The sequence below is a fragment of the Mchenga conophoros genome, linkage group LG2 (genome assembly GCF_057382185.1).
Source record: "Mchenga conophoros isolate Kocher_MC1m ecotype Shallow Benthic linkage group LG2, M_conophoros_male_GT1.1, whole genome shotgun sequence".
In the NCBI taxonomy this organism is placed as follows: domain Eukaryota; kingdom Metazoa; phylum Chordata; class Actinopteri; order Cichliformes; family Cichlidae; genus Mchenga; species Mchenga conophoros.
In genome coordinates, this window is record NC_140527.1 from 27,588,458 (window position 1) to 27,615,396 (window position 26,939).

A 26,939-nucleotide genomic window follows, 5' to 3' on the forward strand; every position below is an offset into this window, starting at 1 on the left:
TGTCAGTCTGCCCCAGGGCAGCTGTGGCTACAACTGTAGCTTGCCTTCACCAGTGTATGAATGTGAGAGTGAATGAATAGTGGTATTGTAAAGCGCTTTGAGGGGTCCTGAAAAGCGCTATATAAATGCAATCCATTATTATTATTATTGTAGCAATGGCATCTTCAATTGATCTGTTAGCTCTGTATGCAAACTGGAGCGGGTCGAGTGTGGGTGGCAGGCAGGACACGATGTGACGTCGGACCAGTTTCTCGAAGCACTTCATTATAACAGGTGTTAGAGCAACTGGTTGGTAGTCGTTGAGGCTGCTAATGTTAGTACGCTTTGGCAGTGGGACAATTGTGGCTGACTTTAGGCACGGCAGGATGCAGGACTGGGACAGTGAAGTGTTGAAGATCTTAGTGAAGACCCCAGCCAGCTGGTCTGCACACTCTTTTAGGACCTTTGCGGTTACCCCATCTGGTCCGGCGGCCTTCCTGGGGTTCACTGCCCTCAGTGTGCGCCTCACCTCATATTCCTGCACCATGAGGCTTGGGCTGCTGCTGCTGTCCGATGTTTTTGCTGCTGCCGCCTCTGGTCCCTTCACCTCAAAGCATGCGAAGAAGTGGTTCAGCTCCTCCTCAAGCGCCGCGTTACCCTCAGTCAACGTGGTATTGCAAGGTTTGTAGTTGGTTAAGTGCTGAACTCCCTGCCATACCTGTCATGAGTTGTTGTTGCTGAAGTGGTCTTCGATCCTTCTCTTGTACGCTGCCTTGGCTTCTCTGATGCCTCTTTTCAACTCAGATTCTGGTTGGAATACACCAGGAGACGTTTGTCCACAGTGACACTGTTGACACAGAAGTTAATATATGAGAGCACTGATGTTGTGTGCTCTTCAAGGTCCTGATGTTCGAACACGCTCCAGTCCGTGTTTTCAGGGGTTGCTCTGTAGCCTTTTTGGATGTTGCTGTAGGCTTTATCCAGTGTGTGTTTTCCCCCTCATTGCACATTTAATATGCTGTTCAAATACTGACCTTAAATCAGCATGGTTGAAGTCCCCAGCTATAATGTGCACTGCACATTAACATATGTGATGTGTTACAGTTTCAAGCCTGGTGGGTGTGTACGGGCAAGGCTGTGTGTGTGTGATCCAAGAGCTCACTGGTGTCATGGCTTGTGCGATCCTGTTAATTTATGTATTCCATACATTATAACTTTGTAGATTTTCATTCTGTTTTACACTGGACTTTGAATCTCTCTCAGCTTGAGAAGATTCAAATTTTGAAGGTCAATGTAGGGACTGATTCTGACTGATTCCAAAGCAAAAACAGGGGAGAAAATAAAGATGCCATCTATTTGAACTCAAATAAATCTGCCTGTTTTAACTCAGTGCTTGTGTTGGCATGTGCACCCAACCTCTGCTCTGATAAGCATTTATGATGCACACGCAGGCTTGTAGTTGTCCTTAGAGTAAAGAACACAAACACTGTTGTTCTATGCATGCTTGGAATTGCAAGGGTGTGTTGAGCCTTGAAAACTTGTGCTCTTATTCACTGGTGCATCTTGAGATACAACACGTAATTTAAGGCTAATATATATGCTGCTTTAAATTACCCTGTCTTAGAGAGTGAAGAAGGAGGCCAACAGGCTGCATGAAGTGTTGCAGTGAATCACTTCTTTAACTGTAATGTTGGTCTACGTCTGGCTATGACCTTTGAAAAATAACACGTGTGGGTTTTCTTTCTGAAACAAGACTCATGGGACGTTCTCCTTGCGGAATGGCCTACAGGCCTGCTAATGTCCCTGCACTGAGCTCTTGCTGTACAGATCTAGAGGTGCAATCCATCTACGTTCTTGGCCCACTTCATTTGTGTGGGTTCACCCATCCTTTCCCTGTCTGGTTTAAGCGACAAATAAAGGTACCTCGCAAGAGCTGGAATTTTCCTCAGAGTCGCCAGGAAAGATAGCAGCATAACCGCATCCCTGGGATGTTATTCATACACCATGCAGCTGCCATTGTTGTGCAAATGCATCCAGCTTGAGAAAATTCAGGGACAATTGTCAAACTTGAATAGACCCCATTTCTAAGGTGTCAAAAGCATTCAGCGACTCGACACTGTAAAGTTACCTGGGTGTTTGGGGCAACAGAATGCCTCTATCTCGAGGTTTGATTTGGCTGTTTGCTGAAGGGTGTCTGTGCATTTCAGGGTGTGAAAAAGACCTATGCGAGATGAGAGAATGGGGACGCGCCTTGTCAGGTGCTGTATTCTTCCACCTCGATTGACAAGAGCGATAATTAAACCAGGGGGATGCCATCTCTGCGGAGCAAGAATGCTTGTATTTATTTACGCTGACTACTCAGCTTTGTTGTCTGCCACATACCGTCGCCTTCATTGTGTGGAAAAAGCAAACTGCTTTTAACAAGTGGTCTTTGTGACATTTTTCAGTCACTCTTTGAAGGACGGTGTCTTCGACTTTGTATAGTGAAGCAAAATTGCCTAATTTATTCCTAAACAAAGACTGAGGATTACCCACCAAATAAAAGGTATTACACTCTTTTTGAAACTGAAAGAAATTGTAAATAGCCTAATTCAAGCAGCAAATTGGCTTTTTTTTTCTTCCAAAGCTCCGCAGAAGGAAATTGAAATCAAAGTTGTGCTTAGCAGAAGGGGAAAAAAAGGAAAAGCGCCCCACTAGAGTAATGTGAGGTGGGAGGGGTGTTATGAGGGGAAAGAAGCCTTTGAGGTCAGATAGCCAGTTTGAGGTGAACACTCTAGAAAATAATATCCAGTCGGACTGTCCATCAGAGTGTGGCAGCTTTACCTATCCCTCACCAGGAGAGAGCCGAGGAATGAAGAATTGACAAATGGTCCTAAAATGGAGAAAGCAGTTTATTCAAGTGCTCCAGACATTAGTCTGTCTCAGCTTGCAGCAGTTCTTTGAGCCTATAAAGCATGGAGTTATAGGTGTTAAAGAGACAAGCAGCAGGTCAGAGTAAGAAGCAGTGGATAATTGAGTACTTTAGTAAATCCATGCCTCCATCAACCAAGGTAATACCTCAGAGCATTGCATATACCTGCAGCCCAGGACCCACAACTGGTACGATAGACCTCAGCAACTTGAGAGACTCGTGGCACACACGGGCTGTCTGAGCAGCATTCTTCAAGATAATACAAGGAGACCCATCTGGTGATGTATTGCCGAGATTACTTTTGGGATCTAATCGCAGCTGATGAACGAGGTCACTACAGAATATGTCATCTGTTTATGACCTGCAGTCCCCGGTGAAGACGCTGCCGAGTCATTAGTTCAGGTAGATGTAATCTATGAATCATTCTTGATAAATCATTGTCAAGGGCGCATTCAAACAGCTCCTAATAGACAGTGACAGCAGTGGTGAGGGGAATGGTGGCACAGCTCCTCGCTGTGCCCTTACTGTTCTTTGATCCTCTTAGGCTTTGGATCAATCATACCAATAGCTACATCATATTGCGCCCAGACTGTCTGGTCTGCTTCCTCTCTTTATTGGTCTAATGACTTGATGGAGGTTTCTTTCCGTCTGTCTGTCTGTCTATTTCCTCGCTGCACTCATCCCCACTCTAGCACCTTCATCTCCGAGGCATTTTCTCGAGCTCCTTTTCCTTGTTCTCAAAGCAGTTTCTTTCTTTCTCTGTTGCGCGCCCTCCCCCGTGTCTCTTCTCGTCTTCTCACCATGTCTCCCTCTCTCTGCCTCAGTCTTTCTCTGGCACCAGTGTAAAGCATCCATTATAGAGCGATGCATGGGTGTCTGTGTGAGTGGGAGAGAGGGACTTGGCACTCCTCCTGCCCCACCTGCAGAGGAAGCACTGACAGCTGAGCACTGGGGGCTCATCGTTCCCCCTCCTCCTCCGCCCATCTCCACATCTCCACTGACCTCCCTCCTCCTCTCACACCTTCTCCCTCGCTTTCTCTCTCTATCTCTCTTTGGTCGCTGTTGTTCAACACAAACCGGCCCAATTTCTGACGCTCACTATCTTCCCTTTACGCCATTTTCACATTTCATTATGTCCATCTAGTTTATTTCTTTCCTCTCCTTATGTCTTCCTATTTTGTTGCCCTCTTTCCTGCTTGTTAAAATTAGTTTTTTGCTCTTTCTTTCTTTTCTTTTTTTTTGTTATACCCATGATTGTTTGTACTCATTCATTAGGCATTCTGCACCAGGCAAAAAAGGCCGGTGAAACGTGTTAATAAATACATGGTTGTTTCTGTGTTTGTCTGCCAGATGAACAACTACAGTGTAATTAGCTGAACTTTCCCCTTTAGCGATGACCCCGAGCACTCCGTGTTTGCTTGTTGTAGCTGACAGCTCACCTCCACGGCTAGCTGGGTCAGTCCTTCGGTGGCTGTGCATCTGTTTTCTCGGCTGAGGGAAAGAAAAAGCGCTCAGTGTCTCTGCATGAATAACAGATGGATACTGTGGAGCTGCTTTTAAAGCACGCCATGCTTGAAAGCGCCATCGCGTTTCTCGTCAATTTCACAGGTTTTCATACCATGTGATTTATGTGTGTACATCCTCCGCTGGCGGAAAAAGGGAGCCTTACCAGGTGTTTCCGAGTGCTTTTCGGTGATGTTTTTCAAACTCCTACATTATTTTCAAATAGGAAATGTATGATTTTACTCTCACTCCATTCTCCTCTAACTACTCCATCCATACAAAGAGAAAAATACTTGCCTGCTTCATGATTATAGGCATCCAGAAACATATGCATCGTTCTGTTTACATTTACCCTACTTGGTACAGTTTGTGCTTACAGACAAGATGGTTTGAAGGGAAATTTGTTTTTTCAGTGTGCGATAAGAAATGTCGCATAGGAAAAAACATCAGTCCAATTACTTTGCAGTTGGGCCGAGCTCGTGGGATTTTCTCGCTGAGAGCCCATCACAGTGTGATGCAGACAATGATATTCGTGTATACCATCTGGATTCCTACCAGTGACATAATGTGCTGTAATTTACACCTCAGCTCTTCACTGTGCGTGTGTGAGGCTGTGACGTGCAGTCGCAAGCTGTAGCTCCGCGTTTGAGTCGTTCAGTTCCGGGCAGTGCAAATGTATTAGCTGTAAAAATTTGCATAGTCTGAGCACAATAAAATCCCCAATGAGACGAACTTCAGCAATCATGCTGACAAGCAGAAACCTCTACTGTAAAGGGCCAACATTGTGCAAACTGACAAAAAGACTAAATCTTTAGCTCTCAGGCCCACAAGGCTGTAATAGATTTTTTGCTTAGAGAGGTAACATAAGCTATAGATCCTTTTCAGTGGTAAAAGAGAGTGACTCACCAAATCGAATGCAACTGTTACAGAACAACATTGCCAATTTGCTATTTCACAACTTGAAGACAGTTTCTCTCTCCTGAACAGGAACTTCTATCTCAGGTTACAGTGATCACCTTTGGTTTGTATTTGAACCGAGAGATTACCTGTTACAGGTTTTAGAGACAAATGCTTTGAGAAGAAAAGTTCACTTTTTACCTTTATACCATCCACATGCTACAAATAAAGTATCATCTTAACAACAGGTAATGGCTTCTGCATGCTTTTAACAAAGATGTGGAGCCCACCCACCAGCTGACCTCCTATACCATAATGATTGAGCAATCATAAGAGTATAATTCAGTGCACTCTACAAATTGCTCCCTTCGTGCCACAGATATAGGACTTCAAAACGGAGGAGAACCCGATTTATTTTTTTGCCCTTTGCCACAACTGCCTCAAATAAAATAGTATGCTGAAGTTCACTGCAGTATCTTTGCGCTCATGTAATTCACTGGTGTGTGATGTAAAGTTATCGATGTGCATGTTGCCCTGTATCTATATGTGTCTACACTGCTCCTGGCTCCTCTAGCTCATCTTTCTGGGAGACAGAACATGCACAGGTTGTCAATACAAATGTCTCATCCTGGGACAATGGGTCTATCTTTTTACTAAATCTCTGGCTGTGTGAAAAGGAAGAAAAATAAGAATCAGCTCTGGGTTTACCCCTGGAAATTTGTGTACTGATACATAGAAATCTCACAATCTTTGCACATGATTTATCAATACACAACATTTGCAGCATTGACAGTATAACCAGGTTAGAACGCTGCAGCTACAATTCAATGGTTAGAAGGAAAAGGCTCTCCTGAGCCACGTTAAACTGCTCATGTGTAGAATTTGAAAACTTCTGACTTTAGCAACCATCAAACGCGTAACTGTTTTTATATTTGGGGGGATATATTGGGGTTTTAGGACCTGTGTGAAAAGTTTCACAGTATTTAAGTAGTCTTTAGCTCTGCAAGCTTCATGAAGGATATTCCAAAGCTCTTCTTTGGATGATGCCGTTTGTTACATTCTCTGTAAAGATGATCCCACACACCGCTTCAATATTTTTTTTCTTATTTTCTTAAGGCCTTGACTTTCAGAAGTTGTACATGGTTTTTCAGACCTACAACTTCTCCTGTTACCCTCTATTTGTCTGGTTTCCTCACATTTTTAAGGACATGCTGCACACCATGCTGAGATGTGCCAGGTTTTTGGATACTAGCTCTTTGGAAATCACCTTGTTGGTTCAAAAGTACAATTTTATACCTGTCAAACTGTGTTATCTTTGACATTTTTTAGAGATTCGGCTAAAGAAATGGTAAATGGCCTGTATTTATATAGCGATTTTCTAGTCCCTAAGCACCCCAAAGCGCTTTACATATCCAGTCATCCACCCATTCACACACACATTCACACACTGGTGATGGCAAGCTACATTGTAGCCACAGCCACCCTGGGGCGCACTGACAGAGGCGAGGCTGCCGGACACTGGCGCCACCGGGCCCTCTGACCACCACCAGTAGGCAACAGGTGAAGTGTCTTGCCCAAGGACACAACGACCAAGACTGTCCAAGCCGGGGCTCGAACCGGCAACCTTCCGATTACAAGGCGAACTCCTAACTCTTGAGCCACGATGGGAACAAATTATGTGTCTTTGCAACAAGGTGGTAAGAAATTGCCTTAGGGTTCTTGTTGTGTGTAGACAAAACACTGGTTCATCCCTTGAGTTAAAAGGGGTCTTTTTATGCTTGACTGATTCATAGGTCAGTGTTAAGTGTGTTGTAAGGGAATTCCCAGTGAAAAAACACTCCTCACCTGAGTATTGCTTTTGAACGCAGCATTAACCCTGACTCATCTTCTAGCTCTCTGATCAGAGCTTGATTACAAGTGGTATCTTAACCACTGTTAAGTCTCTCTTTGCTTTTTGGTCTCATTCTGCTTGTAGGTATTTAGAAAATGCATTCAATGTGTTAAACTAACTGTCAAAACATGTGTAGTAACTCTCTTTCTGTTATAGTCTTCCTGATCCTAATGTTTGTGGACTAGCTTTGTTATCTCCTTTGGTGGCTTTTTGGCTGCCCAGAGCCTGACAGTGGTGAAAAGGATCACAGCATTAAATCTCTAGTTTGGACTACAGTAAGGCAGATAACAGCCAATTTTCTCCTTTGTAGTGATCTCCCCTGCTACTCTGTTGTCTTTTGTATGTTAGCTTGATTGCATATTTCAATATATTAACCACAGAAGTGTTTTGTATTTGAACTGAGTTGCCTCATTTGGTATTGGGTTTCTGTAGAGTTCATCTGTTTTTGTTTAGTTTTAACTTTCAGTCAGCCTTCACAGTTAGCCTTTGGTGAGGTCCCCTCCCAAGACTTGTGCCTGTGAGTAAAAGCACTGCGGCACAAATACAAAGAATACGATTTCAGTTTGCAGTGAAGCACATCTGTTCAGTAGTAAGTTGCACCCCTGGGCACTCCTTAGTGTAAATTGTCTCCCCAAGGTAGCTGTATTAATTTGCTTGTTTTGCTGGGCTGATATTTTAACTATTTTAGTATTGTGATTGTAGCTCTTGTGTTTTTGAAATGGTTAAGATAATACTTTATTATCCATCTATTTTCTTCCACTTGTCCAATTTAGGCTGCGCTTGCACAAATCCCAGCTACTATCAGGTGAAAGGCAGGTACACCCTGGACAGGTTGTCAGTGTATTGCAGGGCTAGTAAAGAGAGACAAAACCAATTGCACCTATGGGCAATATGGAATCTCCAGTTAACCTAACCCCACTACTTGCATGTCTTTAGACACAAATAGAACACACAAACACAGAAAACACATAGAAATCGATTGGCTAGATGAAGGATTGCAACCCAGAATCTTTGTGCTGTAAGGCAAAGGTGCTAACCACCGCACCATCGTACTACCCACTTATACTTCTAATTCTATGGGTTTTATTAAACTTTTGTTTGCTGCAGATCCAGTCTTATTTTTGATTACTTGACTTAATTATCAAATAAACGATTGAAATGAACCTGTTACATCGAGGCCTTGCCACTACCAAGTGATATGATCAGATTAAGATTTCCAAGGTGGCTGGTCTACTTCCTCTTGTAACTACCTCCTGCCATAAGTGGCTTCACAAGCAAACAAAAAAACAAACAAACACAAAAACATTCACCTAAAAATAGTCGGATACAAGGGCTGGACTGAAAATCAGTAACAAGTGAAAAAGCATTCAGTGTCCAAAAGAAAAATCTGAAAGACATCCAGAAAGCCTGGAGCACTATAGCTCAAGACCACTTTGAAAGCACAAAAATTAAATGAGCCATGACTCAAGACTTTTGCACAGTAATGTGTACTGATGTCAAAATTTTCCACACATAAAGTTTTTATATTTCATATCATTGCACCGGTTCATGGATTTGTTTTGATCCAATAGTTTTGGGTTTAAAAAAAAAGAACTGTTTATACAATAACAAGAAAACAGGTGTTGCCTCAACTTGATTATGCCTCCTCGAGTGTTTTTCAAAGCTCGAGGTTGTGGTGGATCAGGAACCAGTGAGCCTCCAGTTCATTAAATTAAAAACAAGAACAGCGATGTACGAGTCAAAGAAAACTCGCGCGAAATCCAGCTAAGGTAACAAAGTCAGATTAACTAAAACACTAAAAGGAACCCTTACGCCTCAGAGCTGTTCGTGATGTGGTGTTTAATATTCAACAGAGTGGCAGAAGTAACCGTGTGAACAACGACCAGAAAAGAAATTGCACTGAACTCCTATTTTCTCACCCACAGTAAGCGCACCTGGCTAATTGCTTCAAAATCTAAGCAGACTTTTAGAATCCTGACACTTCCTGCCCAAGCTTTGATGCAGTTGCACATTCAAAACAGCACTTCATTTAAGCATGCCAGCAGGCTTTGACAGCTAAAGTGACTGCTCAACAAAGCAAACAAGAATACCTGCAAAGTAAATCTTAACTGTGTATCCTTTTGAAGGTGACCCAGGCTTTCAGTACATAATCAAGCCTTTGACAGACTGAACATTTAAGTAAAACAAATAGTGTTTTTTTTGTTAGCCAGACATAATGCTGCATCATATTTTATAATATGAAAAATAGTCAGCACCCCTGAATCATTTCTCCTTGTTTAAGTGAAGGCTGTTTGGAGAGCGCGCATCCTCTGCAGTGGTTCGGATGTTGACAAACCCATATGGCGTGCCACTAATCTTGATCGATGCCCACCACTGTGAACACTGCTCACACTGTAGAGGATAATGAAATGTAACAGTGCAACATTTCACAAAAATCATCCCTGTGATTGGTTTATTATCTGATATGAAATGCTTCATAGCTTCGGACATTTTCCAGCCAGAAAAACACAAAGTCGGTGTTTGGTTACCAAATACAGAGCAGGACGGAGTGCTCATAAAATTGTCTGAGCTTGCTCGCCCAATGTGCTATTCTTAGGGTTCCCCTTAGAGCCACCATCTAATTGGAGCCCGAGTTGTCCTATCGGTGAAGCTATCCTCGACATAGACTTTATAGGAGGATTGTGAGTGACTGAGAGTCCCTGACTGAATGTCTGTGGCTGTTCTCCTGCATGTCACGGGACTCCTGTTCATCGGTGAGGGCTTCATTAGCCGAAGATGGGAGGTGGCAGCAGAGATAGAACAGCTGTTTAGCTAACCGCTTGCATTGTTAGCCAGCCTTCTCCGTATGCCTAACTGCCTAAATCCGTCCCCTAGCTGCTAATAGAATGCTCATTAGGAGGAGGAGAGGGAGACTCTATATGAAACAGAGTCACTTTACTACAGTCCTACCAGCTTTTGCTACTCCTCCTCTCCCTCTGGTCTCTATTAAAGAGATGTACAAAATAATCCTTCCCGGCATAGATCAACTATTATTCCAACTTGCTTTGCCCCCCTCTCTCTCTCCGACCAAAGCCCACAGGGAAAATGTTTGGAGCACGTGCACCTGCGCTTTCTCTGGAGACAGCCACCAGCATCTACGATGCCAGGAAAATGCTCCTCACTTGTAGATAAAGAAAGATACAAGATTTCAAAATCTCAGAGGACGTGCAGATGATACCTTCTGCAGAGAAAAGTGGGCAGTTTGGTGTGTCTGTGTTTTTTGTTTTTTCCAATTCCCCCCCCCCCCCCCCCCCCTCAAAAAAAAGTAGTACGGTGTTAAATTATTCAAGGACTGTAGATTGTATTGCTGTAATTTGTCAGAGACCCAAACGCACAAGTCTATTTCTCTGTGTCAAAACTGATGAAGCTGGCAAGGAGGATGGAAAGCTGTGACATCAGAGATGGCACTGTGAATATCTGATGGCATTCACTGGAACAGCTACAGATCAGAGCCAAAAACACTGCACCCACTCTTACAGCCAAAACACATCCCTGGCTAAAAAAGACTGGCTCATGTTTGATTAAAATTCAAACAGGAAAACATGTTACCATGGAAGTACTTCATTGAATTAACACAAGCCAGTCAGTAACAGTTTCCATGCAGAAATGCAGACAAACAAAGTGCACAGCTTCATGGTGAGAAGCTGACAGGAATCAGTGTGTGGTAGAACAGATATGCTCCCAGCTATTTACAGTAAATGACAGCAAGTGCAGACTCTGTTGTCACTTTGAAATCTCAGGAAGTGTACACAGAATAAGTAATTCTTTCCCTGGCAAGTAATAAAACCATGTTGGACAAACATAAGACAATTGCTGACATGAGACAATTAAAGTGCAAAAAGTTGAGAATAAAACAATGTATGTGCACTTATGAATCTTAAGTATTTTAAAGTTTGAGAACACAGCATTTTTCATTAATTCACTTAAGTACATTCATCTGTCAGATTTGCTAAATGCAAATATATCTGTGTAGCCCTTTAGTCTTAAACCGAGCACATCTATCAAAGTGATAAACATTCAGTATGTGCGATATTCTACAAATACACACTGTGATCAGGAGTTTTATTCATACTGCCTTTATGGCACTTAAAAATGAAATAATTTAAATCTAATTTAGTAAACATGAAACACTACTGCTTGCTGTTTCGACCAAAAAACAAAACAAAAAAACTCTAGCTCCAATTAATACATTTTAACAGTCAGCAGATGGTGTTTGCTCAGTGGCTGTTGTCACTTTATCCAAGGATCCATGGATAGACCATGTAATTTGCTGAGGAGTGTCAAACAAATAGTTGGTGGGCCTTAAATAAATTATTGTGAAAATCAAACATATTTTGATAAATATAGTAATACAATATAGAGACTTATATACATATACATTTCTGGTCAAAAGAACACACCTTCATATATGTATTGTATTCATACAGATATATATACACATGTTCATTTGGACACTGACCAACCTCTGCATTAGCTATACCTGTTTAATTGCTCATTAACATGAATACGTCTAATCAGCCAATCACGAGGCAGCAACTCAATGCTTTTAGGCATGTCGATATGGTCGAGATGACCTGCTGAAGTTCAAACCGGGCATGAGAATGATGAAGAAAAGTGTTTCCTGTTCCTGTTGGAATAACATGTTATTACTATATAATCCATATTCTTATTATCTAGCAAGGGAATCCTCAGGGAATCCATGTTTGTAAGCCTTTAGCTAGTTAAACCTCATCGATTCTGACCAATCAGCACAAGTGTTAGGTAGTGTGAGAGTTGTTGTTCAAAACCAACAATGGTGGCTCCTCAAGCGATAGCATAGATGCTACTGTGGCATCTGTTATATCAAACAGTTTTTAGTGAAAAAATAAAATTAAGGCTTTTTTTGCCCAATAAAAAAGTTGTTTTCCTTGTTGTATATCTAGCTGGATAATATTGATTATTTGGGGAAGGTATGAAGAAATAACCATGCTGACACTCGTGCATAAAGCTGCATGATGGATGTGCAAGGATTCACACTGCTAGAGAACCACGTAACCTGTTGATGAGCGACATCACTCGATGCACATTCATTTGCACTGACCATATATAGTTGAATGTGGGTGTTTAGATGATGGGATATGAAGCTCATCCACCCTATTTCCAGGTGGACTGCGATTTATAACGGGTACACTGACTGCAGGTGTGCGTACATATTCCTTTGTGTGCATGCACAATTTTAGCATCAAGCCTACGCACTGATTTATAAACGAGGCCCCAGACCCGCTTGTCATTTCTTTAGGTGGTGATGAAAGCTGACAATGACATATTCTATAGTAATGGCAATAGGCTTACCGATGCCACTCTGAATGTGCGCTGGAAAAGAATGTCTGTGGGTGCGATATGTGTCAAGTGTTGTGACGTTAGTTGCTGTTGAATATGTGTTTGCTTGACATTGAGAAAGTGAAGCATGCCAGTATGCGGCCTAACTGATAGACTAGCACACTCTGTCTCATTCACACACACCCGTGCGCACTCATAACTCATCTCTGCAGACTCGCATCAGTACTGCACAAACATGCACAAAAAGTGGGGTGGACATTTTTAGCACACAGCTCATACACACAATCTGGTTTTGGCAGGTCCAAACCCGTGGGACTGACTGTCATTAAAGGTTGTCCTGTGTAAATACTGCACCCCCCTCCCCCGATCTCTGTGCTCACCTCACCACAGCTACACACACAGACATACACACATACACACACTCCATGTGTTCATGTAAGACCACATACTTTCCCTCTCCGGGCGGATTCATGTGGCTACAGCTGTGTGCCTGATGGCACTGGCAGCACGAGGCACAACAGAGAGAAGAGAATACAGGCGAGGATATGAAAACTGAAAAGCATTTTAGCACCAAGAAAGAGGACTGAAACACGACAAAGATAACCGCGCATGCTCTCACATGACCATTATATTTTCTTTTTCTTTTTTGTTTGTTATCTTCTCTCGTCTCCTCTTGCCTCTTGACTGTGAAAGACTGATAATCTGAAGCTGATCGCTGAGGTGGAACGGCAACTATTGAATGGGCACACAGCACACAGCGACATGACAAAAGTTAACCAGAATGCAGATGTATGTATATGCTATATATGCATACAACATAAGTGAAGAGAGTGATGCCTCTGTGTACGGGCTTTCTCACACACGCACACACACATACAAAAGAGGAGTGAATGAAGTGACCAGGGAAGAGACTCACAGCTTTTTGCCCTTGTGCCGAGACCTCGGCCTGTCACTCTGTGTTTTACTCCCTGCAGCCCGACTCCACTGTAAACAGCCACCACAATATTTGGTATTGAGGTGGTGAAGAAACTGCCCACCACTTCCCATTTGGCCTTTTCAGAGTTTGACAGAGAAGACTGGAGGTAAAAATACTCTACTTTCTCCCCTGCCAAAATTGAAAATGGTTGGAGTGCTGCTCTGAAAGGGGAATGTATATAGTCCTTGTTATTAGACCGTCCCGGATTGAAATGAGGTTGACTCCATGCCAGACATTGAGATGTTTTCTGTCATTCGTCCCCCCCCCCCATCTGAAATTCAATATGATACATTAGTGTTCCAAATGGAGGCAGCGCAATAGATATTAATTACTTGTCCATTACAGTTTGTGACACTATCAATCTGTTATCAGCTGGCTCCACCAATGACTGAAATTAACTGTCACATTTCAATATCAGGAAAGTCATCTCCATGCTTTATTGCCTCCATTACAATCTTCAGTTCTTAAATGGTATCCTTAAGAGATCAGAAAGTAACCAGGATTTTTTGGCAAGCACCGACACAGAAGGTGTGTGTGTGAGTGTGTCGCTGTGTTTGTCTTTTGCAAACTTTGTAAATATCAAAGTAAATGTCGGCAGCAGTATCGAACAAGGAATACAATGAGCACGAATGTGCTGCGGTCGTGGGGAAATAATGGGAGCGCTGCCATATCATGATCTCCACAAGTTCATGTATATTTGATAGGGTCTACCAGATGTGGCCTTGGATATGTATCAGCAAGCAATCTCTCTCACTCAGCTCGCAGAAATTAGATTTCATCTCAGGCTCCAAAATCTAATACACAGGCTTATATTTACTCACAGTTGCAGAGCATCATAACCGAATATGACCTCACAAAGAGGTGGCAGAGCTGCACAAAATACGGTTAAATGGAAATACTTACAGTAAATTATTTCAAGTGCCAGCGATGCTGCTTAGCTGTCAACTAGCTGAGAAAATAAAACTGCCCAAATGAAGAAACAAACTTATTTAAGGTTTTTTAGGGCTTCAGTAAAATAAAAAATCAAATAGTTCAAGCACTGGTTTGACAAATCTGCATTAGTAGCAAAGCCGTTTCAGTTGGAAATCTCAGGTATGTTGCGATCTCAAACTGCTGAGAAATTACATTTTCCAAATCACAAATCACACTGCAATCATTTCAAAGCCTTCTTATCCGAGCTTTTGGAGCAAGCGCGTATTCGAGATGAAATGGTTGCATGAGTCACCCGATACATTAAGATGCTTGTGTCTTCCTCACAATGAATGCAAAGTCACAGTTAGCATGCTGAGTGCTATTTCCTATGCAGAGAGTCTCTGCCTTGCCTTGAATACTCTCCGGGGACAGTAGCACACACTGAGGAACTTTAAGAGTCTTATCACCCCCCACACACACTCACACACACCCCTATCCTCCTGTTATCCTCCCATGACCTCCCTCTTCTTCCCCGTCCTCTGTTCTTTGTCTGTGACACAATGAGAATAGATGTCGGCAGCTCGGTTCATCCATACGTCGGCCTGTTTGTCTTGCTGCGATATGTTTTTCAGTTTGGACGGCAGAGAGAAGGGGTGAAAAAAAACAAGGCATTTCAGATTGATGAACACTTTGGTCAACACATTTTTAATCTCTATTACTAAAGTCAACATCTCAGCAACTCTGTGTATTTTTCTAATCAAAATAAAAACATTTGAATGGATTGATCGAGATTAGTTTTGAGGAGGATCGATGCTCAGTCGCTGGTTGCTGAGTTCAGATAGGCTGCACAAATAGCTCTTAATTGTTCGGATTTCCAGTTGACTTGATTTGTTTGAGTAGATTTTTCTGGGAGCCTCTGCTGCCGATGGAACTTTTCCAAACCATTTTTACAGCAGAACATGTCATAACCCAATTGTCTCAACGTCCACTTACAGTAAGTGGCTGTGGTGGCTAAAGAGTCTGCCACGGTAATTGACTCAATGGGAATTTACAGTATGAAGCATGAGGCAGGGAAGGCAGGCATAGTGCTCTCCAGGGATAGGCTGTTGTCACACTGTTGCTATCTCTTCACTGCACACAGTAGGCAGGCTACTGATGGGCACACATGGTAGTGTGTGTTTATGTGTGTGTGTGAACAAACCCAGCTGCCCTCTTCAGAGCAGGTAATTCCACATTCAGGTGCTGAGATCAGGTCCCATCCCAGACTCAGCGTCGCTCTCTATCTTTAATGTGTGCACAAGAATGAGGTTGAGGAGAAGGAGACGCATATCCCTCCCATATTTGGCCGCTGTTTGCATGGAGTGCCGCCTTGAATTAAACAAAGCTTTTGTGGCTTCTGGCTGCAGGGCTGCTGGCACGACGGGCAGAGCAGGGAACAGTGGTGTCAGACGTTGCGAGAGAGGAACACAGAGTGACACAGGCACAGCTAGAAGAATATGTTTACCCTGTTGGAACCCGTGCCCGCCCTGGCACGTTCATGCATGGTACAATAGTTAATCAGCTCAGATTCTGCTGCTGGTGTGAGCACTGACCCTTAAAGGCATCTGTAATGGAGGGAGTCTTTCTAATAGGAAGAGCACTGTAATTTCGAGAGTGGAGCAGGAATTACAACACGTCCAGGGGAGGTTTTTTTTTCCAGTGTGTCCTCTGGTTCTGGTTCATTTATGCTGTTTTAGATTAAAAGAGTTGTTGATGTTCTTGGTCAGAGAAAAAAGGTTGCTGCCTACGAGGTGGTCCGCGTGCAGTTTTTAATGAGTTTCCTGAATTGTTGAATGTGCCCGTGTATGTGTGTGTGTGTGTGTGTGTGTGTGTGCATTAGTATTTATGTGGGTGTTTTGCATAGTGTATATATAATAAACATCGCCTTTAGGTATTTTCTACGTAAGCCGGAGTAGGATTGGACTTCCCTGGAGAGACAAATGATGCTTTGAGGACGCACATGTGCATGCTTGGCCATCAGCTCTGTGCGCATGAACATTGTTTGCCTTTGTTTGTAAGCTACAATCAGATCAGGGACGTCGTCTATTCGAAACAAGACTCAAAGGCTTGCAAGCAAGCAATCTGCTGTTTTGGAAGTCTGTGAAAAGGCACAGTAAGCTTCCACCCACCAACTGCTTTTAGCTGGGTTGTGCGTATCCATCTCAGTTTCACCTCCCATACCCCTACAGCTCACAGCTAATTTTTTTTTTTTTTCCATAAGACTTTGACCGGGGCTCTCTTTCTCTCTCCCTGTCACTCTTCCTTTACTTCTCTGCCTCCCCCAGGGGGGTTGTACGCCCCTTGTGATAATTTGTCTGTCACAAATGCAACTGCGCCCTCTCCGTGGCTTTCCTTGGCCCAAAAATGAGTTTCAGCCGTCCCATCTGGCTGTCATTGGCAAGATGTCGCCAAGAATAGAAGCTTCCCATCCTTTCATTTCATGGCTGAATTGTCGTATTTGTGTGTGACTTATATCTTTGACCCACCCATGCTAGACATATTTTACATCTGATTTGTACTAGCTTCCTTGAAGTCAGTGCTCTCTTTGTTTCCAGCTGTCACTGCTGGCTGCATATATAAAAATGAACCAAGCTTTGGGGCTGCTATACAATGCAGATGGGGTGTAAAATATGGTGCATATATTTAGAAACAACAGGAGTCAGATGTTTTTTACTGGCGCTACGCAGCAGCCACTTGCACAATTCTCTCGTGAAAAACCGGTTTCCGTGGGAGCTAAAAGCACTAATCATTTCCTCTCAGCACACTGATCTGAAATCTATTTGTGGAAGCAGTAAGAGAGAAGAGAGAGGAAATCAGAAAACATCTTTAACAACTTGTCTCATCTAATGAGATTAGCAGAGCCGCTTACACAGTCATGACATGGAGATACACACAGATAACCCTGTAATAACTCATTATTCTTCACATTTCCACATCGACGCCTTGTCAAGGCTCGCTGACAGTGCACGTTGTTGTGTGTACACAGCTATCAGGCCAATCTTAGCACTGCAGCAGTGAGGAGTGAGCGTGGCGAAAAATCGCCTAAAAAAAGCAACTGCACAAAGCGAGCTAGCATTAGAAGGACAGAGAGATAGCTTTCTCTGCTTTTCAGAGGCTGCAGCATTAGTGACACATGCATGAGTGCAAATGGAGAAAAAAAATCACAGCGCCGGCTCTCTGTCTCTCTTGGTGTAGCAGAGTGTCTGAGAGGGGAAAGAAGTAATGAAATCAGTTCGATGTGTGTGCATGCATACTGTAGGTGAGCAGTGCTGGGAATGCACTGGTAGCATCCAAACAGGAAGCAGCTGAACGAGCAAGTGCATGAAAAGGGCAGATTGTTTAAGTATGCATAAAGTCAATAATAAAAACTGTGGAATGATTGCCTCCTTTCTAAACTGAAACTCTCTGTGTCGCATAGAAAGATCTCCATTCATGTTTTATACATATTCTATTTCTTGCATAGTGAATCCCAAAACGAAAAAAAAACAAGCCTGCATGCACCCTTTGATTTTTTTTTTTCATCCATCAAACACGTTTCCACGTGCTTTTCTGGCTTCTAGCCACCACGGTAGAGAGCTTTAAAGCTCTTCTAACCTTCGTTTAAGTGTTACAAATGCTATTATCATCCAGTAGTAAGTGTAGTAAGTGTAGTAAGTGTTGCGGGTACCTTTATATTTGTATTTCTCTCTCTGTGAGTGGACATCATAACTGGATCACGTATGATGCTCGAATAAATGGCAGCGTCATCCTGCTGAAAATGTCAGATCCAATTTGTCACATCGGGCAGTGCAGCGCAGAAGCAACAAAAAGTTCAGACAATCACAAAGATGTATGCAGAGTAATCTGCTTTATTCTGAATGACAACGCACACTAATCTGGAATGTCCTGGTGTAGTAAACTCCGCCCACACCGATCCTCGGCTAAATTAAATTCTGAGAATTAGTCCACAAATACTGTTTGACTCAGGTGTGGCGTGCACGCCATGTGATTAGCAGCCAGATTGATGAGTTCAAGGAGGAGTCGTGGCCCTGTTGTGCTGTCCGTGCAGACAGGGGGGAGGTCAGCGTGTGTGATGATGAGGCCTGGAGTGTGAGGTATTGACCAGTGGATGTCGTGTCGTGATTAGTAGGAGATATCACACTCACTGGGCTCAGATACACATCGATCCTTAAACCTAGGTACAGCCTGTCAGCGGGGTCATTTTTACCCTCCTTTCCTCTCCTCCTTTCGCCTCCTCCCCCTTTGCCTCACGCTGTTTCACATTTTCTCGCCTCTCCTTCACTAATACCTTCATCTTTGCCCAGCCTTCCTCTTCTCTCTGCCCCCCCCTCCCCTTCCTCTGTTCTGCTTCCCCATTCCCTCCCTCTTCCATCCATCCACCCTCATGGATCAAACTCTTTATCTGGCCTAAGCCACAGCCTGCAGGCAAGCAGGCAGTCTCTACAGAGGCTGGAGGAGAAGACCAACAGCTTCAAACAACATTATATAGGGCTGGCATGAAGCATGTCTCACACTGATAGATGAAAACGCTGGCCCCTCAGCCACTGTCTCTTTATGGGCATGATGAAACATGGACATAGGGCAGTCCTCCTGTGTTAAAGCCTGCTCTTCACTTAAGTGTTGCTACAAGGCCACCTGGGATTTAAGCCAGGCTAAAGTTTGCTACAAATTAGGAAACAGTGTACGTCTGTATTATGATCGGTAACAAAAAAGAAAAAAACTGTCAGTTTCTGGGAGGACGATACATTTTCTTTGGCAGCTATCCTGTTGGATCATCTGTTATGAAACAGGTCCAGAGTAAATCTAGTTTAGAGGGAAAAAGAATTGAAGCTACTGTAGGTACTAGTAACAGTTGTAGCTCTGACGCTAAATAAATTGTGCATGCAATCAATCATAAGTGGGCTATTTTATGTCTTTTTTCATTTTTAATGTTTAAGCAAGCAGGTACTACAAATAACAAATCACCTAGATAAAAAATAATAATAATAATAATAAAAAAAAATGCATGTTTCTTTCTGATCTGTAATACTATTTACATATCTAGATTGTCTTTGGTGTTAGTTGCCCAGTTTTGGGTCTATAGATTTCTCTTAAAAATAAAGTAGCTAGATAGAACTTGCCTTGTTGTCCATCCATTCTCTTCTGCTTACCCTTACCCAGGTCACAAGGGGGCTGTAGCCAGCTACCATAGTGTGAGAGGTGGAGTACTCCCTAAACAGATCTCCAGTCTGTCGCAGGGCTAACACAGAGAGACAGAAAACCATTCGCTCTCACATCCACACCTATAAGCAAATTAGAATCACCAATTCACCTAACGCTACTAACTGCATGTCTTTGGATTGTGGGAGGAAGCCAGAATACACGGAGAGGACCCACGCAAACACCGGGAGAGCATGCAAACTCCTTATCGCCTTATTATGTTAGTGGAAAAACACAGCACCAAACACATGTTTTTTGAAGATTCCTTTACATAAATGATGACACAATTATTTGTTTTAAATTCCAAAAATCTTGGTGCATTTTTTGTTTATGCAAGAGGTATGTTCTTTACACCGGTCTCCATCCAAGAGTCAAAGGATGTGTGCACCTACTGCAGCTCAGCCTGGAGGTGAAGCCATTAACGTTTACATCATGTCTCACTGTCATGAGCACAAGTCTCTCATTGATGGTAGTTCCTTGCCTCCCTTTCCACAGTAAATGGGTGAGGAGCTGTGTCTTGGTAGGAAATAGGAAAGGAATGATTCATGGATACATGCTCACATAAGGCTTGTGGAATTTTTTGACTGACCTCATCATGACATCTGGAAAGAGAAGCTTTCAAATGAATTTGTTGGTGGTCTAAGACTAAGGCCACCTCACCCCAAACAATCTAGATGGATAAATCCACCTTGTCCGTAACAGCTTTTAAAGTCATGTAAATGTTTCGTATATGCCACTTTTCTACTCTAGCACTCAACGTGCCTCATTCACAAACACGTTTTTCCAAGTCTGAGTGCTTTAAATTCACTCCTGTTGCACTTAGAGCAACAGTTCAATATCTTCAGAGATACTTTGGCATGCAGACTGGAGCAGCTAGGGATTGAACCACCAACCTCCCAAAGCCCTACCGTACCTCCTGAGACTCAGCCACCCAAAGTAGAGCACTGGAAGAAAAAATGAATCACTGACCTATACTGTAAAATGCAAGTTAGCCAGTCCAAACTTTCAAAGTTGTTCCCTGCTTTTTTTGTCACGCCAAACAATCTAAAGCAGCACTACATGCCAGAGAAAAAATATGGACATTCAGTTTGGGCTGAACTGTCCCTTTAAAAAATGTCCTTGCAGCCTAAGGGAATGCAGAAAGTATTTTCAAAGACGCTGCTGTCCTAAAAGTCATTTTGCTCGGATGTTGATTCTGTCAGTGTCATTTTGAAGTTGACAAGTTTAGTGTTGGGTGGAAATTTTAATGGAACAGAAAAAACAATGTAGGTGTTGTTTCGGGGCTGCCATACCGATGTGAAATTACCCATGGACTAATGCATGATCAGACCAGAGGCACTTGTGTTTAAGTGGATGCTGCCTGTAAGCTGTAGCCATGGAGACAACAGCTTTAACTGCAACCGGCCAAGGATAGATAATTTGACAGATTTTATGGTCTCCCACCTGGCTTTAAATATTTCACATGCGATTATTTGCATTAAGTTCACTTCATTTATTCCCGTAGTTAATTTAAAAAAAAAAAAAAAGGAAAAAAAAAGACACTGACACTGTGGATTCCTGGAAGAAGATAACAACACTACCGACTGAGTGAAATGCAGCAAGAGAGGCAGAACAACACTTACTGTGTCCAACTACTGTGCTAGCCTAGTTTGGCTGTAGACGGAGAGAAATGCTTTCAACAGAGGGGGGGCTCTGCAAAGTCCACGGGTCTGTGGAGATTTGCTTACAGTGATGAGATGGTGGAGGTAAGATGGCTCAGAGGATTCAAGCTCCGCTGAACGCAAGCTTATGTCTAATAATCAGCAGGGAAGGACTCAGCGTGGTCCCTCAGAAAAGGAGACTGCGTGAATGCAACAGAGAGGGAGGAAAACCAGAGCAGGGGATGGATTGAAGCAAGCAAAAAAAAACAAGTTGTTAGCGAGGAGAAAAAGGAGCGAGAAATACATGTCCCCATGGCTACGTTATTTCTCCCCTGCGATGGCTTTTATGTGTTGGAGAAGAGTTTTGATAACATTTTGCTGCCTTGCATATTTTTGTCCATAATAGCTTTGAAAGTCGTGTAGGAATATTGGAAGGAAAAATGAATCGCTGACCTATGAAATGAGACCTAGCCGGTCCAAACTTATGAAGGTGTTCTTTGTTTTTTTCTTTTCCTTGTTGTTTGTGCGGATGGCATTTGGAGCGGTTCTGTGGGATGGATTTTGCCGTTAAAAACATCACGGCACCGCAGACTGATGAAACTCACCACTGACGCTTGAGTGCATTTTGCCAGCTGTTCCAGATTACAGAGTACAGTCATTTATCGCACTAACTGGCACCAGCATAGCATCCTTGTCCATTAACACAGACTGAACTCTCACACATGCCCGTAGCTGCCGCATAATACATCACAGTGATCCAAAGTACAACCACGTCATGCTACTCTCTCCACTGATGCAGGATTTGCTCATTAGTATCAGCACGTTATCCATATTGTTATTGTCAAAACAATGTTTAAACTTGTCTGAGCCTGTGGGTGTGTTTTAGTGTGTGTGGCTCTCCAACCGATGCGATGGTCATCATTGGCCCCAAGGTCAAGCTCTTTCTTTCTTATCATCAGTGAATTATCTCCACAAGGCACTCCACCAATACGGGGCCTGAACTACACGCCTGTTTAACGGGAGTCTAGCGAGGATCAAGTGTAGGGGGGGGGGGGGGGGGCAACGCGGTCGAGGTCAGAAAACCACAGCACAGAGGCGGCTGCGGGGCGACACAACAGCATTTTAGCAGGGGCCCAATGAGTGATTACCTTGCAGCTCCAGTCATAATTCAGCGTGACCTCAATCTGCCAGCAATGCTATAGTTTGATGGATCTGCTCACAGTTTGGGTGTCGGGTCCTCGCATGTCAAACACAGGCAGATAATAATCAGGCTATCTGTTGCTTTTACAAAATAAAACTTGGTGGATATTAATGCTGCGCGTGCGTTCGTGCACTTTCTGTTTAATTCACCCGGATGGCGCGTAAGGAATCACTGCCTCCGCAGGTGTCAGAGTAGATACTAGAGACAAAACGGTGTCACAAATGGTTAATTCCCATCATGATGATGCCTGTCAACGGTTGCTCTATCCATCGACAGGCCCATCTCTTTGCTTTATCAATCAAAGTCAGCAAAAGCATGCGTGGATGCACGTACACACACATGCAAACGCACAAGTGTGCTCTCACATATGCAGACATCCTCGTCCCAGTGTGGATAATTAGTGGATTCCCTCAGTGGGTGATAAAGCCTGTGCACTTCTCTCCTCTCTCTTTGACCTTCCCCAGTGAGCTTCCGACCACAGTGGGGCTCATCACACACAGCTCTAATACATATTTATCGGCCCAGTGACAGCTCTTGAGTGCTGGATTTATATGTTTCCTGACAAAACAATAGTAAAACCTTATTCATTCGTCCTTCTTTTCATCAACCAAAGCAGGAGATAAATCCAGGAGTGTCAACCTGGCTGTAGCTTCCTCAGCAGCTGGCCATCTGTTGGTTGGTTGGGGTGTATCTGGACATGGGACCCAGCCAAGGTACACTCAAGCAGCTCTCTCCAATTACTGCAAACGGATTTGATATACGTATGTCTGTCAAATCGCCTTGGCAATCACAGGAACCTGTGCACTGGCAAACGTTTTCCTACAGCAACTTCTGATCAAAGACATTCAAAAAGTGGCTGTGGTATTGCTGGCGGCATTGGGATTCAGGACAGACTTCCTGCACCATGACTGGCTCTATTTGAACAGCGCAATCAGAGTTGAGATGTGAAGAGAGGCAATACCACTAAAGAGTGAGGGGAGGGGAAGGCGAGTGGAGAGGAGAGGAGGAGGAAGAAGAGGAGGGAGGGATGGCAGGATTAAGCCCCAGCCCACCCCCTACCCTCTCTCAGCCTCCAAGCGGCCATCTTTCATCTTGCGACTGCCCCTCTAATGCTTTCAAGTGGGCGAAGCCCTCGACATCTGCTTCCGCTCCGTGGGACACAGCACAGGCCACCGTCCTGCGGAGATGCACAACCACAGCTCAGTTCAAGGGGCACTGTGAGGCCAGCGCCACTGAAGGCGGAAGGTCTTATCCACATAGACAGAAAAACAAAGACATCAAAAATGACAGTGTGGCACAGGGGATTAAGTCAAAAACTTATATTCAGACAAGTAGAAAAATAGAATAGATCAGCTCTTGAAATAAACATTAAAATGCATCATATACTAGTGAACAGACTCACAACAGAAACGCTTTACAGTTCACTCACCCAGACACATTAATTCTACTTACTACTTGAGAACAAATAAATGTAAATAGCTCTGTAAATAAACACTCCGTCTTCGCCAAGAAGAAATAAACCCCCTGCCGCCTCTGATTAAGACTACCAAAGTGATATATCTGGCACTTAAGTCTGCTGTTTACCTCATAAACACAAAGATTTCAGCACAGCCACCCACACTGATGCTGAAAAATCACAAACTGAGTCTGCGTGCCTGTATGTTTCTCTGCTAGTCTTTTTGGCTTCAGTGTGGGATGTCTAATGACATTTTTTTTAATGCATGCCATTTCAGGAGTATTTCTTCCGCTGTGGCTTTCAATATCATGAGTTCACTGGAATTCCTTGACTCCGGCAATGATAGCGCCGTGAGCAATAAAGCGGCATGGTCAAGTGGTAGGAGCTTTGCCTCTGATTTTCTCTGAGATCAGTAAAATAGCACTTGTGCTTTTCGAAAACCATATCTGGAGTGCAGATGAGTGGTGCTGTCGAGGACAGGGCACTGCCGGTGATATGAGGGAGGCCTAACTGACACTAGGTGTGTGGAGGGGGGTGCATGTCGTTTTACCTTCACTCTTCTCAAATTTTCCAATTATTTCTAAGGAAATTATGTTTGTTGTTTTGGATTTGTTCCTTGATGAACAGTCATTTCAGATTTCCTTCATACATCAGTGCAGCTAAAATGTAATTTAATTTGCAAGAGCTCCCCGTGAGACTGTAAATGCGTTCGCCTTGATTTCTGAACCACCTCCACCCCCTTTTCAAAACCCACACACAAGAAACAAACTTCCATGTAGATTCGTATAATGCGTGATCTGTTGACTCTTGTTTCAACATGTGTCTATTTCTGCAGCGCACAAGCAGGTGAGACCTTTTCTGTGCAGTCTGGTCTTCTTTCATTGCTTGCCACCGCAGTGTGTTCTAGTGCCAGTTTAAAAATTTGCAGCTACTTCTGCAAATGCAGTGAGCGGGAGTCAGGGTTTTTTTTTATTATTATTATTTATAGAAATCCACCCACCCACTATGTTGAATTTAGTGGTCTTCCACATGGAAAAAATGTGAAAGACTTCAATTTTGCTATGTGAAAAAAACTGACATATAACTGATGCAGGGGTGCTATGCATATATAATGAGCGCAAAAAGTCTGTGTGTAATTGCTTCACCCAGTTTAAGCTACCTTGAAAAGAACGTTATCACCAGGAGGGGATGGGAAACAGGGTTCATATATTCTTAAATCAAACTGTGGTGCATGTGCATGAGGGAATTCGGCGTTAATATATTTTACGGTATAGACTTGTTTGGCAGCTTTGATTCATTTTCCGAGAGGGCACGTAGAGATGGATAGGGGAAGAGAGGATGACAGACAGAGCGCTGATTCTTTCCCATGTCTGCGAGCTGTCGGCGAGACCAGGCCATCTGCACATTCATTATCACGGCAGTGATTCCATTATTGTTCTGCATGGCAACAAGGACTTTTTCTGTCTGGCCTTTGTTATTCTTATCAACTGTGTAGCAGACAGCCCCCTTTTGATCATGGCAGCAACGAAATTAACTGCTATCATGTAGTATAGTGCATAACTGAATTATCCTTCAGAATAACAACAGTAAACATCATCTTGTCTCTTCTTGTGTCCTTGTGCAGGTCTGTTCCACAGAGCCATCATTCAGAGCGGCTCAGCCCTCTCCAGCTGGGCAGTGAACTATCAGCCGGTCAAGTATACGCGTCTCCTGGCAGAGAAGGTGGGCTGTAATGTGCTGGACACATCAGACATGGTGGACTGTCTGAGGAAGAAGAGCTCCAGGGAGCTGGTGGAGCAGGACATACAGCCTGCAAGGTACCACGTGGCCTTTGGACCTGTAATTGATGGTGATGTTATTCCCGACGACCCTGAGATCCTAATGGAGCAAGGAGAGTTTCTCAACTATGATATTATGCTGGGGGTCAACCAGGGTGAAGGGCTCCGGTTTGTGGAGAACGTGGTGGATTCAGAGGACGGCGTATCTGGAAATGACTTTGATTTTTCTGTGTCCGATTTTGTGGACAGTCTTTACGGGTACCCGGAAGGCAAGGACACACTTAGGGAAACCATTAAGTTCATGTATACAGACTGGGCAGACAGGGACAATCCTGAGACCAGACGAAAAACGCTGGTGGCTTTATTTACTGACCACCAGTGGGTCGAGCCGTCGGTGGTTACGGCTGATCTCCACGCTCGCTATGGCTCGCCCACCTACTTCTACGCCTTTTACCATCACTGCCAGAGCTTGATGAAGCCCGCCTGGTCTGATGCCGCCCATGGCGATGAGGTGCCCTATGTTTTTGGAATTCCTATGATTGGTCCCACTGACCTTTTTCCCTGCAACTTCTCCAAGAACGATGTCATGCTGAGTGCTGTGGTCATGACCTACTGGACCAACTTTGCCAAGACTGGGTGAGCACTTTTTAGTTTTCCATCAGAGGGAAGCTACCATTGCCATTTAAATTACAAACGTATTCATAATGGTAGCAGCTTGATATTGATGTATGCCTATGTGCTCAAGTAGTCAATTTCCTGTTTGCTCATTTTCTACTCAGCAAAAGCACACTGTAAAGATAAAAGGATCAGTCATTTAATCAATTAGCTGTTATTTAAGTTATTTTCAGTTATTTTAATTGTTAAGCCTTTTTTTGTAAGAAAACAATGCAAAACACTTGTTGGATCAAGACGTGAATATGTTTTCTTTTGTATTGCTGTGACTGTTTGCTGGATAAAGCAGGACATTTAAATCGTACAAATATATTAGTAATTGATCAAAAATATGTTGCAGTCCTAGTATACAGTAACTTACATTTTTACCTGAAGCTTTACTCTCTAAAATTGATGACTGAGGTTTTACCCCGAGGGTTACAGAGTGTTATCTTAACTTAAGGCCAGCTCAGTAAGATGTTCTGGGCGAACCGATGGACTGATGGATGCATGCATGGATGCATGTTGATAGTTTATGTGTGGGTTTT

General features: G+C 43.4%; 1 protein-coding gene across 3 annotated transcripts in view; it reads left to right on the forward strand.

The window, feature by feature from the left end:
* nlgn3a (neuroligin 3a) overlaps nt 1-26,939 on the forward strand; it is a 133,715-nt gene that overhangs the window by 94,934 nt on the left and 11,842 nt on the right. For all 3 annotated transcript variants that reach the window (XM_085291310.1, XM_085291318.1, XM_085291326.1), the window contains one exon: nt 25,587-26,376. In XM_085291310.1, the coding sequence (XP_085147436.1) occupies nt 25,587-26,376 (790 nt within the window). The remainder of the gene's footprint in view (nt 1-25,586; nt 26,377-26,939) is intronic.